Source organism: Amyelois transitella, chromosome 22 (assembly GCF_032362555.1).
Source record: "Amyelois transitella isolate CPQ chromosome 22, ilAmyTran1.1, whole genome shotgun sequence".
Classification (NCBI taxonomy): Eukaryota; Metazoa; Arthropoda; class Insecta; order Lepidoptera; family Pyralidae; genus Amyelois; species Amyelois transitella.
This window is the reverse complement of record NC_083525.1, coordinates 737,755-753,165: the sequence shown is the minus strand read 5'-3', so window position 1 is coordinate 753,165 and position 15,411 is coordinate 737,755. Positions and strand designations below refer to the sequence as shown.

General features: G+C 41.8%; 1 protein-coding gene across 1 annotated transcript; it reads right to left on the bottom strand.

Annotated features, from left to right (window-relative positions):
- Positions 1-954: 954 nt before the first annotated feature.
- LOC106133206 (glucose dehydrogenase [FAD, quinone]) lies at positions 955-15,326 on the bottom strand. Its single transcript, XM_013332852.2, has 11 exons — positions 15,177-15,326; positions 13,055-13,175; positions 11,684-11,829; positions 10,889-11,147; positions 10,172-10,331; positions 8,608-8,709; positions 7,039-7,274; positions 6,327-6,570; positions 5,871-6,135; positions 1,761-1,901; positions 955-1,320 (listed from the first exon to the last, which is right to left on the bottom strand). The coding sequence occupies exons 1-11, from the start codon at positions 15,324-15,326 to the stop codon at positions 1,231-1,233; spliced, it is 1,914 nt and encodes a 637-aa protein (XP_013188306.1). The 3' UTR covers positions 955-1,230.
- Between the last annotated feature and the right edge of the window lie 85 nt (positions 15,327-15,411).

Genomic DNA, 15,411 nt, shown 5'->3' with positions numbered 1-15,411 from the left:
TTTATAGTGAAATTGGGAACTCCTACATATGTATTAGACTTTTGCAGGTAAGGGAACAACATATTTAGTTTTAAGTTTAAAAGGAAAATGTTTTATCATATATACGTGAAATAAAAGTTACTTATGGAGTATTTAAATAGTTTTATTTATAAATAACTGCTGCTGATTCTCTTCCACTAATCACGTGGTAGTTAGGTTTTTTTTATATAACTAAATTCCATCCATCTTCTCAAAATAATCTCGAATTTCATCTTCAAAGTCCGGTCGTTTATACAATATTTCCATGTTGCTTTATTGTTAGTGCTTTTGTTCTCAACTCGCCTTCTACGACATCGAGATTTGGTGAAAAGCTTGATGCACTCACAGATAACACCTTGGTTACATAATGAATAAATATAATTATAAAATTTTTAAACAATTTTAAAAAAGGATTATAATCGAAAGAAATGCATACTACATGCATGTGTGTAAAATTTGACTATAGGTATGTTGTAATTTTTTTTTCTTTTTCTGATAATTAAATTTTTTTTTGCTCGACTTGGTGGGGCTCTGCCGTGCCCCAGATAAGATGGATGGATGGATAATATAGTAGAAGAGGATGATGTCCTATCAGACATTTTATCAAATCAATCTTGAATACTAAATCTAAATTAATAAAAACATTCTTAATACGTAGGAAACATAAGTCATAAATACTAGTATGTACAACGGTAGTCGTTATAAGTCGACATTAAGTCACATTGCACACTGTTTGCGTGGATTTTCTAGATTTAATCTTAATTACTAGAAAAAATACTGTAACTGGTACAAAATGAATCTAATCTTATATTGTAAGGAATTTCGATTACCATGGCAAGAATTGGTCATTATAAAATATGGCAAGATTTTTAGGTATGTCAACACTTTATAAATGTTAGTAGCTAAAATGTCTTCGTATATAAAAAAAATATTGTTTTACTGATGCAGGGAACACTGAACAAAAAAATATTTAAGTTGTTTTAAACAAGAAACCCACAAGCATGCGTTGCCTTGTTTTTCATTATTAAAAATATATAAAAGGTACATACATTACGAGCTTTTTAATATGCCATAATATGCACTGCAAATGCATAACTTCAATATTCAAATTTCGATTTCCTGTGGAATGGTAACACTTAATTTTAAATTTAGAACTTGTCTCTGGTAACTCTTCAGCTTATTGTATCATTTATTCTAATGGCGCTGGCAGTTTCATGTCCACCGTTGCCAAGGCAGGTACTGTGTCTCGCTGGCCTGCAGCACATTAGAGATGCCTCCGTGACTGCCCAGCGGATAAGGAGCCTGGAACAAGATTTTACACGGTTAGATATTTTATAGATATTGAAGTAGCAGCTTTAGTATTCAGGCACCAAAGGTCTATTCATGAACGTTGTTCGCCGGCGCAAATCGTATCGATCGTCGGCAAATTAAACCGAATAAAACTCATTAAAATTTCTTATTACAAGTATCTACATTAAATTTAAAATCCGAAAACAAAATCCATAGAAAATGTCTCCTACTATCCCGCTCATCAGCTCGCGGGTTCAAATGGCGCGCTCTGATTGGCTCAAATATTTTCGCGCCAATAAATAAACCTCCGTTCATTGGCGTAACTTATAAAAAAGAATTTATTCAGTAATACAGTTTCAAAAGTTTGTTGTTGGAGTCTACTTTTAAAAGTGGTAATATTCGGTTGGTAGCCTGAACTCACAATTAGGTAAAACTACACTTGATTGACTCACATGAGTGGATCCCAGCCAGCGCTGCTTGACGAAGTCGGCGAGCCGCTCCGCGATCATGATCGTGGGCGCGTTGGTGTTGCCCGACGTCACCGCCGGCATCACGCTGGCGTCCGCCACGCGGAGACGGTCGATGCCTTGCACCTGGTGTGAATTGTTTGTTAATGATAGGTTAAGGACGTCCTGGTAAAGGGCCAGGTCAAAAGTACCCGAAACCGCCGAGCTTGCATGAAGAGAGTTATGAATGTGGATGAAGCGAAGGAAGTATGCAGAGATCGTGGCAAGTGGAAAGGGGTAGTCTCTGCCTACCCCTCCGGGAAAGAGGTGTGATTTTATGTAGGTATGTATGTATGATAGGTTATCCAATCAGGTATGGACGTATATTTTTTTGTTTTTATTATTATTTTTTTATAATTATTTTCGAAATGGTTAGTTAATTACACATAAAACTATCGAACTGAAGAAACATCGCAGGGTTTATCCATGATCGGCGCGTCTTTGTAACATTTACAACTGAAATATTTTTTTGGCGAAGCGAAGCTTCATTCACATATACCTTATGTGGATGAGGCGAAGGAAGTATGCAGAGATCGTGGCAAGTGGAAAGAGGTAATCTCTGCCTACCCCTCCGGGAAAAAGGCGTGATTGTCTGTATGTATGTATATTTTTTTTAGCAATTATAATGACAGCCTGTAGGACAAGAGATTCGGGAGTTCTACAGGGCGTCGCAAATCTATTGTAAGTGGTTACATTATGTCGCCAGCCCTTAGATGAAGGGACAGGTTGGCCCACAGAGAAAACACGAGATTTTTATTCGCATAAGAAACAGAACAAGAGACATAACCTATAAGACTAAAAATTGTAAAATATCTGAATGTTGTTGAACGTTGAATGTTGGTATGCGGTCTGCTGAAAGCCGCTTTGCGACGATGAATGTAAGAGGAGGAATGAAGGATAAGATTGAGGAAGTATGCCAGATGATGGATGAAAGACGTTTGGATGTGTTGTGCGTGAATGAAACGAAGCGGAAAGGATGCGACGCGACGCAGCACGGCCCTTACACGGCGTATTGGTCTGGAATTTCCAGTACCAGCCGAGGCTGTCAAGGGGTCGGTCTAATTCTTTCTGCACGAATGGCTGAGTGCGTGAATGAGTATGAGTGTGTCAGCCCTCGTCTTCTATGGATTAGGCTGAAAGTTGGAATCACTCGGATCTTCGTTCTAGGTGTTTATGCACCTTGGGATGTGGGTTCGAGGGGTACAACATCAGCAAAAAGCGAAAACGAGGAGTTCTGGAATAGTGTAAGAGAAGTGTTGAAAGTTACCAAGCCAAATGAGAAGATTATTATGTTAGGTGATTTTAATGGATGGGTGGGTGTAAAGCGTGATGGATATGAGAAGGTGCTTGGTGCGTTTGGTGACGAAAAGGTGAATGATAATGGAAGAAGTGTATTAGAAATTTGTCTAGAGTGGGATCTTTTTGTGTCGAACTCAATGTTTCAACATAAAGAGATCCACACCTACACAAGAGTGGAAGGTATTTTAAAAAGTATGATAGACTTTGTGATTGTAGATGAAAGATTGAAGAACAAAGTGCTGGATACCCGTGCATATCGCGGTGCTGGCATTGACTCGGACCATTTACTGGTGATATCCCGGATAAGGGGTATCTTCAATCGCTGGCGGCACAGGGTAAGGGAGCAAACCAGCGCTTTGGAAAGAGTAAAAGTAGAAAATTTGCAAGATATGGATGTAGGTAAGAAGTATATTAATAGACTGAAGGATGAATTTGAAGATTTAGAGGAAATGAGCGATATTGAAGATGGATGGAAGGAATTTAAAGAAAGAATTGTGAAAGTAGCTGTTGAAGTGTGTGGTGTAAGTAGAAGAAGGAAAGGAAAAAATCACAAAAATGCGTGGATGAGTAAAGATGTGCAAGAACTTGTGCGATTAAAGAAGAAAGCATGGCTGGATTTGTTAGCAGCAAAAGCTAACTTAAGAATGCAAGAGGTTATAGATGAAGATGTGAATGAAGCACGTAAGGAATATAAGAAAATGAAAGATTTGGTTAAGAAAGCTGTGATTAGAAAGAAAGAAGAGTATAAAGAGGATTTTGATAAAAGGCTATCAGAAGACTTTCAGTCAAATCTGAAAGTATTCTGGAAATCCGTAAGGTCAGCCCGAGGAAATACTATAACCAGAGAGCTGACTAGGATCAGATGCCAGGATGGTAGCGTTGTGAAAGGAGAAGAATGTGTACTAAAGATATGGAAGGACTATTTTGAAAGTTTATTTGAAAAAAAGGAAGGAAATAAGAAAGATTTCTGCTATAGCGAAGAAAAAGAGAATGAGATGGAAGGCGAAATTGAAATGTTCGAAATTGTGGAAGCACTTAAGAGTATGAAAGCGGGAAAGGCTGCTGGGTGTGATAGAGTGTCGGTCGAGATGCTTAAAGCAGGAAAAGGCGTAGTAGCTAGTCAGTTGTACTGCCTTTTCAATTTGTGTTGGAGAAGCGGCCGAGTACCAAAAGATTGGTGTAAGGCTGTTATCGTGCCACTTTACAAAGGAAAAGGGTCACAGCTGGACTGCAAAAATTATCGTGGTATAAGCCTGCTTAGCGTCGTCGGCAAATTGTATGCTAAGGTATTGATTAATAGAGTCAGGAATGAAACTGATGACAAAATATGGGATGCTCAAGCGGGATTTCGAAAGGGAATGGGATGTACTGATCAGGTCTTTTCCTTGCGGTGCATAGCCGAAAAGTTTTTGGCCAAGAGTCAAAAAGTCTATTGCACATTCGTAGATCTGGAAAAGGCCTATGACAGAGTTGAGAGGAATGAATTGTGGTCAGCACTTTCTATGCATGGGGTGAGCAGTCTCTTAATACGAGCACTGAAATCCTTATATGAGGATTCGAGTGCTTGTGTCAGGATAAACGGAGCGCACACTGAGTGGTTTAAGATTGAGAAAGGCGTTAGGCAAGGATGTGTTGCGTCACCGTGGCTGTTCAACCTATTTATGGATAGCTGCTTGACAGATTTGAAAGAGTCTAAAAGTGGATTAAGGATGAATGAGTTACTCGTCAAATGTCTGCTCTATGCCGACGATCAGGTTATACTGGCGTCATCAGCGGAGGAGTTACAGGAGATGGTAAACTGTATGCATGAAGCTTTAAAAGAGAAAGGAATGAAAGTGAACGTAAGTAAAACTAAAACACTGGTTTTTGAAATGGAGAAAGAAATGACAGCATGTAATATTTTGATTGGAGGAGAAAGAGTGGAGCAAGTGAAAGAGTTTGTATATCTAGGATCAAAGTTTACATCAGATGGCAAGTATGATAGTGATATTGAAAGGAGAGTGAACGCGGGGAACATGGTGAATGGAGCTTTGCATGCCTTTATGAGCAGTCAGAAACTATCCAAAAAGGCTCGACTGGCTGTGCACAGGGGCGTGTTGGTCCCGACATTAATGTATGGGAGTGAAAGTTGGGTATGGCAAAAGAAGCATGAAAGCAGAATAAATGCAGTGGAAATGAGAGCGTTAAGGAGTATGATGGGTGTGAAATTGAGTGACAGGATAAGGAACAGCGTGATAAGGGAATGTTGTGATGTGAAAGAAGATGTAGTTACAGGAATAGAAAAGGGTATGTTAAGATGGTTCGGTCATGTGGAGAGGATGAATGAAAGCAGGTTGACTAAGCAGATATACAAGGAGAGTGTGGAGGGAAGGGTCGGAGTGGGAAGACCTAGACGAACGTATCTTGATCAAATTAAGGACGTCCTGGTAAAGGGTCAGGTCAAAAGTACCCGAAACCGCCGAGCTTGTATGAAGAGAGTTATGAATGTGGACGAAGCGAAAGAAGTATGCAGAGATCGTGGCAAGTGGAAAGAGGTAGTCTCTGCCTACCCCTCCGGGAAAGAGGCGTGATTTTATGTATGTATGTATGTATGTTGTTGAACGGCACAAATGACAGGCTCTTTTCTAAATTTGGTAATGCAATGGATCAGAGAAGATCACCACCTATTATGATATTTGTAACTTGTAAAATCGAATACCAGACATTTCACAAGGATAAATCGAATACCAGACATTTCACAAGGGTAAGCATCCTTACCTGAAGCAAATTATCCACTACAGCATTGGGATCTCCTCTAGGTCCCATCTTGCAAGAACCAGCCTGGTGGTTCTCCGGAGCCGTCTGCATCCTCACGGCGCACTCCCAGTAAGCGTCGCACCCAAACTTGATCTTCTCGCACCCAGGCACTGGCGTCTTGTCTAGTTTTACCCCGTACCTCTTCAGAGCTTTGGTCTCTGAGAGCTTGATGGCAAATTTGATGCCTTCGATGAGGGTTTTGACGTCGTCCGGGTGGGTTAAGTAGCTGGAATTGATATGAAATAATTTAGCGTGTCGTCTAAGGTAAAATTACTACATAATGAGGTTTAAAATCGCGTTGTCTAAAACGTAGAAAACGCGGTTCCTTAAAATGAGCTGGGCGCATGATCTTTGTGGAGGTTAAGTCAAGAATTTCCCAAAACCATTGATACCACTAAGCATTGAATGCCCACTCACTTGGCATAAATATTGGGGTATGTCTTCGGATCAGCACTAGCTATCTCCAGACGCCCCCTGCTCTTGGGGTGCAGCACAGTTGGGATGATCTGGATGGTTCTGGAGCCATTGTCCAGGCGTTCCCCCACCATGCCGGTCTTGGCGCAGTCAGCGAGGAACCCTCCGAAGAACAGCTGGATGTCTGGGTTATCTTCATCTGGGTTCGCGTATTTGGTGTTGATGAACGCTGTCACTTCCGATATACCTGCAATATGGGAATGGGAATACCTGTAACTATAAAAAATACCTTCCATGGAAATAAAATGGAACAGTTCTGTTAAAAAGTGTCGGCAACCACACAGCACCTTGTCTTGCTGTCTGTTCATCTCACCACCAACTTCCAATTACGAGTCAAATCGAGGGAGAGGTTGATTTGGGGTCTTTTAGACTATAAGTGTTAGTGCTTGCCTTTGTGGTGTCTCTTCTCAGACGATTGTCCTACTTCTGCACACTAAAAGATCTGTATGATGCATGTTTCAAAGCTATATTGGTGGCGATATTTGTCTGTTAGAGTCGACAAGGTAAGGACATACATACATACATTATAATCACGTCTATATCCCTTGCGGGGTAAAAAGCGCCAACAGCCTTGAAAAGACTGATAGCCCACGTTCAGCTGTTGGACAAGGTAAGGAAGAATAGTGAAAAGCCTGCTGACTTTAGAAGAACTTACCAGTGCCAGACATGAGCCCGTCCCTGAACAACAGGTACTCCATCGCCGTCGCCCAGTTGAGCGCTGCGGTATTATTGTCATTGACTTGGAAGTTAAGGAAGTGGGCCACGTGGTTGTGGAGGTTCCTGCCCACTGCTGGCAGCCGGTGGACCAGTTTGACCCCAGCACGGGACAGAACTTCGGGGTCTCCGATGCCGCTGAGCTGAAGAAGCTGGGGAGATGCTACTGCGCCGGCGCTGGAAGAACATACATACATATAGTCACGTCTATATCCCTTACGGGATACTTTATTAGACAGAGCCAATAGTCCCGAAAAGACTGAAGGGCCACGTTCAGCTGCTCGGCTTAATGATGGCATTGAGATCCAAATAGTGACAGGTTGCTAGCCCATCGCCTAAAAAAAGGATCGCAATTTTATAGGCTTATCCCTTAGTCATTAACGACATCCATAGAAAAGAGATGGAGTGGTCCTATTCTTCTTTTGTATTGGTGCCGGGAACCACACGGCGCTGGAAGAGACGAGTTTAAATGGTAAATTACTGATTGCCTGGTGGTCATATGGGGTCATTGCCATGGACGCAAGTAGCACCCCACACCAGCTGCACCGCCCTCCATTCAAAAATTCAAAATATATTTATTTCTTTAAAAAACACCTTTATAAACATAAGTGATGGATGATCATATTTATTAAAAAATTACCTACCTACCGGGATTCCAGAATTACCTATACCGCGTGATTTTTTAGTCAGTACAAAAACTTTCTGAGGTTATTCAGACCATTAAACTGAACAACTTTCACATAATTAGAACATTAAGTGTATCAATGCCGAATCCCGGAATTTTTGAGGTACAGAAGTACGTTCCATACTAACCCAACACCCCAACTTTAGGTAAATAAAATATGCATCCGAATATTCGATCTCTGTACATAATTTTACTGTGGTTGTGGTCTCCTATTAAGTGAAATACACCAGGAGGTCCATGGTACCAAAGTCATTCCATGTGGTCTCTTGACCACCATTTCGATTCAAACCACGATGTGCTTAAGTGGCCGGGTATTGATGATGCCAAGAGCTTGGTGTATGATGTTAAGATTCGCGTGCTGAGTTCAGCAACCTGCAGTTTTGAATTGTTTTTGGGGGATTTTGTTTCTTTCTTCGCTTTGCGTATTCATAATTGCCAGTTATTTAGCTGCTTACCTTCGGACCACATGATTCTTAGGCCTCAGACCGTTACAAAACAATCACTACATATAGTATAAAACAAAGTCGCTATTTTAGTCTGTTTGTCTGTATGCTTAAATCTTTAAAATTACGCAACGAATTTTGATGCGGTTTTTTGTAACAGGTAGAGTGATTTAAGAGGAAGGTTTTTATGTATAATAACATTTATAATTTTGCTCCCGTGCGAAGCCGGGGCGGGTCGCTAGTAATAAATAAACCAGCTACACTTGACCTTTTAGACTTTTTGAGAATTTTGGCTTTGTCCACCTCGTAAGGGATAAAACACGTGATAAACAAATAAAAACAAAATTACAATCATTGTGGACTGATTGTCCAAGGTCTTTACCTCACAATGATCTCGTTATTGGCAAATATGGTCTCGGTTCCTCCGAAGCTGTTCAGGACCTCCACCGCGTACGCTTGCCTAGTGGTCTGATTGATGAGGACTCTGAAACGGAGAAAAGAGATGATTGTCGAAAGGGAATATCTTCGATACATGAAACAACGATATTCGAAAAGACACCGGCTGTATTTTTATTCATAGAAATAATATCAATCTGATTATTATGGCTCTATTCGACGATAATCTCCACATAACTGGTGACAGAAGCCTTGAGCATCATGTGAAGATTAGGACGGTTCTTGGCGGGGCGGAAGAAAGCTCTCACCACGAATAATCCTCTCCCATTCTTGTTGGTCTAACCAGACTGTAATGATAGTGTACCTGGTTACAGTAGCGTTCAGCATGATATGAAGATTGGGGCGGTTCTTAGCGGGGCGGAAGAAAGCTTTCACCAAGAATAATCCTCTCCCATTCTTGCTGGCAGTCCTGACCAGACTGTAATGATAGTGTACCTGGTAACAGTAGCGTTCAGCATGATATGAAGATTGGGGCGGTTCTTGGCGGGGCGGAAGAAAGCTTTCACCAAGAATAATCCTCTCCCATTCTTGCTGGCAGTCCTGACCAGACTGTAATGATAGTGTACCTGGTAACAGTAGCGTTCAGCATGATATGAAGATTGGGGCGGTTCTTGGCGGGGCGCAAGAAAGCTCTCACCAAGAATAATCCTCTCCCATTCTTATTCGTAGTCCTCATCAGACTGTAATGATAGTGTACCTGGTAACAGTAGCGTTCAGCATGATATGAAGATTGGGGCGGTTCTTGGCGGGGCGCAAGAAAGCTTTCACCAAGAATAATCCTCTCCCATTCTTGCTGGCAGTCCTGACCAGACTGTAATGATAGTGTACCTGGTAACAGTAGCGTTCAGCATGATATGAAGATTGGGGCGGTTCTTGGCGGGGCGCAAGAAAGCTCTCACCAAGAATAATCCTCTCCCATTCTTATTCGTAGTCCTCATCAGACTGTAATGATAGTGTACCTGGTAACAGTAGCGTTCAGCATGATATGAAGATTGGGGCGGTTCTTGGCGGGGCGCAAGAAAGCTCTCACCAAGAATAATCCTCTCCCATTCTTATTCGTAGTCCTCATCAGACTGTAATGATAGTGTACCTGGTAACAGTAGCGTTCAGCATGATATGAAGATTGGGGCGGTTCTTGGCGGGGCGCAAGAAAGCTCTCACCAAGAATAATCCTCTCCCATTCTTATTCGTAGTCCTCATCAGACTGTAATGATAGTGTACCTGGTAACAGTAGCGTTCAGCATGATATGAAGATTAGGACGGTTTTTAGCGGGGCGCAAGAAAGCTCTCACCACGAATAATCCTCTCCCATTCTTGTTCGTAGTCCTGAATCAGACTGTACTCGTAATGATAGTGTACCTGGTAACGGTAGCGTTCAGCATGATATGAAGATAAGGACGGTTCTTGGTGGGGCGGAAGAAAGCCTTCACCACGGATAATTCTCCCCCATTCTTGCTGGCAGTCTTGACCAGACTGTAATGATAGTGTACCTGGTAACAGTAGCATTCAGCATGATATGAAGATTGGGGCGGTTCTTGGCGGGTCGGAGGAACGCCCTCGCGACTGACAATCTGGAGCCGTTCCGGTTGGTGGTCTGAGCTATCATGAAGCCCGTGTGCTGCTGGCCGTTGAGGTCACGGCTTTGGTAGCCTGCAATTCGAAGACTTTTTAGCCCATTGCAAGGAAGAGTTAGTGGGAGATATCTATGTTCAGTATTATCAGTTAACACCAAGAGATCAGTAACAAAACTGTCAAAGATTCCGAATCACAATGTGCTGTGTGGTTCCCGGAACCAATAGAAAAAAAGAATAGGACTACTCCATCTCTTCCCCACGGATGTCGTAAAAGGCGACTAAGGGATTGGTTTATAAACTTGGAATTCTTCCTTAAGGCGATGGGCTAGTAACCTGCCACTATTTGAATCTCAATTCTATCAAAAAGCCAAATAGCTGAACGTGGCCTTTCAGTCTTTTAAAGACTGTTGGCTATGTCTACCCCGTAAGGGATATAGACGTGATGATATGTATGTATGTATTCCGAATCACACCAGTCAGCATAACAATTAAATTGAAGGGTTTGAGGTGGAAAGTATAGCATGTTCTTACTTCCAAATTTGAGAATTTCTTATCGTTGACAGCATACACATATAAACAAACATAGATTAGTGTTTGGACATATAGACTTGGCTTACAGTGCACTTAACCAACCTAATTCTTCTCCAGCCTTCACAATACTAGAGCTCAGCGGCGGATGGTACGGGAACTGGGAGACGGTCAGAGGGCCTCCTGTGCCGTGGTAGCCCTGGTCCATCTCGTCCAGTTGCTTGTTGTCCTCAGACTTCAGGAAGTAGGGCAGGACATCGTCGTAGGACCAGCCCTCGTTACCCGCCGCCGCCCAGGAGTCGTAGTCAGTCCGGGATCCTCGCATGTACATCATGCCGTTCATGACAGATGTGCCTCCGAGAACCTGCAGGAGAACAAGAAATATACATTGGATCAATTGGATTATTTGTGATTGTTCGATATCTGAGTCTCAAATTCTTCTCGTAGGCGATGGGCTAGCAACCTGTCACTATTTGAATCTCAATTACATCTTAAGCCGAACAGTTAAACGTGGCCTTTCAGACTTTTCAAGACTGTCGGCGTTGTCTACACCGCAAGGTATGTAGACGTGTTTGTATATATGCGGCCTTCGAATTTCGAAGCCCGACCCAGAATTGCAAAAGATATTAAAACATTGGAAGAAATCTTTCAAACACTGCAACATGACTCAACTGAGCTGCTTTTAACCTGAGCGAGATGGAAAACAAGGAATCCAGCAGGGCTAGCATAACAATTAAAAAGTCCTGACATTCAATGAGGAGTTGTTCTCTTACTTCCTCTCGGCCAGTAGAATTTCCTGTCGATTTCCGCAAATCTAGTAATCTAGCATGGCTGGGGAAAAAACTAAAAACAGTCCTGAACTCCTAATATATAAAATCAATAGGGAGTTGTTCTTTTTACCTTTCCCCTCGGCCAGTAGCATTTCCTGTCCGTCTCACTCAGGCAGGCGGCAGGCTCCGGCTGCGTGGTGTACCCCCAGTCGATGCTGGACCCGATGAAGTTCAGGAACATGGACGGCACCTGGGTTCCTGTTGGCTCGTCGAAACCTGAAAATGAGGAATGGGCGTTAAATGTAACAGTTTGATGTAATTAGCGCTTTGTTATTGAGACAATAGGAACCACAATGCAGGTGCAACCCTTTGTTTCGCTGTGTGAGGTCGCGACGCTGTAGTCTCTTCTGCGCCCCTCTTCCCAGCCTTTTTTTTACGTGTGGAAAGACCTTTGCCTACCCGGCCGGCTAAGGGAAGCCGGACGGGTTATGTGGGGCTTGAACCCTCTAAAACCACACGGTGCCATCGCCTACCGCTTCGTTGCCAGGAGTGTGAGCTGCCCTCGCTCATATTCCTGAAGCAGCGGCCGCTTCCACTTCGGCCTCGGCTCGGCCGCTCTACACGGAGCGGCCCCTTCTTCACGGCCTGGGAGCCGTATATAGGTGCGCGCGCGCCTTTGGACTAGTACAGGGCTGACCAAATTAAGTAGCTGGCTATCCTCTGGTGGCTGCTGAATCTCGTGTCTATAACTAAACTGCTCATAAATATTGTAAAACTAGTCCTAATAAAGATTGTAGTTATTCTATAGATCTTGAAATTATCTCTCACGTTTTACCGTCACAGATGAAAGATCGTTAATTACTTGCTGCTTTATATTAAGATGTGTAGCGACATCACTTACGTCACACGCCATCCGTCAATCATAGCGAAGACTGTGACGCGCTCAGCCAATAGTCGCGAAGAGTCTAAATCGCGCAAGCAAAGATTTTATAGATTGAACCATAAAATACAAACTCTGACTCAACATCGTCTGTCGCGCGGTTCCCTATGCATGACATAAGCCTGGAAGATCTTGCCTTTGGTGGCGGTCGAGCCCGAATCATCGCTCCCGTTACAGATGCTTTTTAACGTTTACTAACTGTTGTCAGATATTATTATTCCAGGAATAAGACCAGTCACATTTTTTTACGGTTCCCTAGTCATGTAAGACTGACTGTAGAGAAAGTTTGTTCCGCCGCTTCTTCTACACATGCGCTTTGGAAGCGGTAGCAGTTATAATTAGATTTAAGTGATGTAACTTCGATAAGTGATACCTTGTATCCAATTTTGAAAATAAATCCATTCTATTATTGACTTTGGGATATGAAAATGGTCTTCTTTTCGTCAATGGAGACCTATTATGTAATGCATCTGTCTTGTTCCTTCGATGAAAAGTAAACCCACTTTACGTGGAGTCATAAAGTGATTAAAAAAAACAAATGTTTTTCTTCTCACGGCTCACCTGCTTCTAACAGCAGCACCCTCCACTCGGGTACTTCAGACAGACGTGCGGCCACGACAGAGCCTGCAGACCCTCCCCCCACAACTATGAAGTCGTAAACCGAGTCCATGTGGCGACGGTACTGGAAAGAAAAAATTATAAATTGGATTAGCGCCGTGTGGTTCCCGGCACCAATACCAAAAAGAATAGGACCACTCCATCTCTTTCCCATGGATGTCGTAAAAGTCGACTAAGGGATAGGCTTACACATTTGGCATCCTTTTTTAGGCGATGGGTTAACAACCTGCCACTATTTGAATCCCAATTCTATCGTTAAGCCAAATAGCTGAACGTGGGTATTTAGACTTCAAGATTGTTGGCTCTGTGTACCCCGCAAGGGATATAGACGTGATTATATGTATGTATGTATGTAAATATATAAATAAATTAGAGTCACAATAATAGATTTAATTATGAAGACAAATTACCTTCACTTGAGTCGGTCTTCAACAAAGCACATTACAATGTAAGTACTTACATGTTTTTGCAACAATCTAAACTCAAATGCATTGTGAAGATTATCATTTCCTCGGTATCAGAATGTCTTGATTTATATCAGCCAGTCAGGATGTGAATTTAACGCTATTGTTGTTTTTGTCTTATAATTTCATAATTTTCTTTGATCTCGTGCGCATTGTTATTAGGTTATAGTGTTTTTAATTTAGGTATTTATCAGTGTGTAGTGTGTTTTCCGACACTTCTATGCTTAGATGGTCTATCTATTAATTTATTTATTCAGTTCACTAACAGTCAATACAACAGTAAATACAGAAATTATACATACTTTTTTTTAATAGGTCAATTTTTTTATAGTTAATAAACTTAGAAGCTACATTAGAGTCGTGACTCGAAACTTTTCTATTATTCACACGATACTGCTTTGCCGCTTGGCGTGCTTAAATGTCTGCGCACGCGCACTGCACTATCAAGGTTCCAATTCTAATCTTGTTCGAATTATAAACGTCAAAATTTGACCGCAAATGATTCTGCATAATCATCGCAAGACCAAAATAACCTTATGTAAGTAGATCGTCAACCACAAAATAATCAAGGCATATTTTCTTGAGCTGCCATAAAAGTGTTGTCCATATTGTTAAATAAAATCAAATACCTAAGCGAATTGTTATAGTTTTTTATTATAAACTGTATCACGTTTATTTGTGTGCGCATAAGCAGTTTATTTTTATTGTTTGTAATCTGAACGCTAAATAAATAAATAAAAAAACTTAAACATCATTAACCCTCCGTAGACGGGAAAGAACCGGGAAATCTTCAGAAAGATAATATTTATTAAGCCTAACAGCTGAACGTGGCCTATCAGTCTTTCAAGACAGCTGGCTCTGTCTACCCCACAAGGGATATAGGCGTGACTATTATGGTATGTAATATTAGTACCTATGCAGAGTCAACAGCAACGTCAACCTACCCAAATTCACTTCGCTTTCATACACTATGCACCACAAAATGATATCAACTCGAGAGAATTTCGTAATGAAAGTGAGTTTCCTTTAGAGCAGATGATTTGCATCCGCAATGATAATGATTTGATGATGATAGTGCGTGCCGTGTCACAACCTCACGACATACGACAGCCTCCGACGTTGCCTACATCATGAAGTTTCTAAAGGGCAGAGAAAGTCGTTATAGAAATCATTAATTTTATATTCTTATTCACTATTTTTTTTAAATGTACACAATATGCATTTTTAAACGATACATACATACATACATATAATTACGTCTATATCCCTTGCGGGGTAGACAGAGTCAACAGTCTTGAAAATACTGATAGGCCACGTTCAGCGGTTTGGCTTAATGATAGCATTGAGATTCAAATAGTGACAGGTTGCTAGCACATCGCTTAAAAAAAGAATCCCAAGTTTGTAAGTCCCTTAGTCGCCTTTTACGACATCCATGATATAAAGAGATGGAGTGGTCCTATTCTTTTTTTTTGGTACTTGGAACCACACGGCAATATACACGATTTAGATTTGAAATATTTGAAAAATTGTCGTCCGGTAAAAATGCCGCAGTGTAGTTTCTTCAACAAGGTGTAACAAGAGGAGTGAAGGAGAACGGTTACCTGTGCTCTTCCACAGGGGTCCTCCAAGTCGCACTGGCTCCTCAGGAACACCTCCAGGAGTCCCATGAACAGCATGAACGCCCCCCCTCCGCACGTGGCCGCCAGGGTGGGCCCCGGCTGCGACATTGGACAGTCGCACGTCAACGCCATCTGCAGGACAAAATTGTTCAATTTTAAATTACATACATACATACATATATATGGTCACGTCTATATCCCTTGCGGGGTAGACAGA

Bases quoted from the DNA above. Each gene is read 5' to 3' on its own strand.
- LOC106133206 (XM_013332852.2), bottom strand. From the start codon at position 15,326: ATGGCGTTGACGTGCGACTGTCCAATGTCGCAGCCGGGGCCCACCCTG. The intron at 11,830-13,054 runs GTGAGCCGTGAG...CCTCATTTTCAG, and splicing joins GGTGCTGCTGTTAGAAGCAG to GTTTCGACGAGCCAACAGGA. The intron at 1,321-1,760 runs GTGAGTCAATCA...ATCTTGTTCCAG, and splicing joins GCTGGCTGGGATCCACTCAT to GCTCCTTATCCGCTGGGCAG.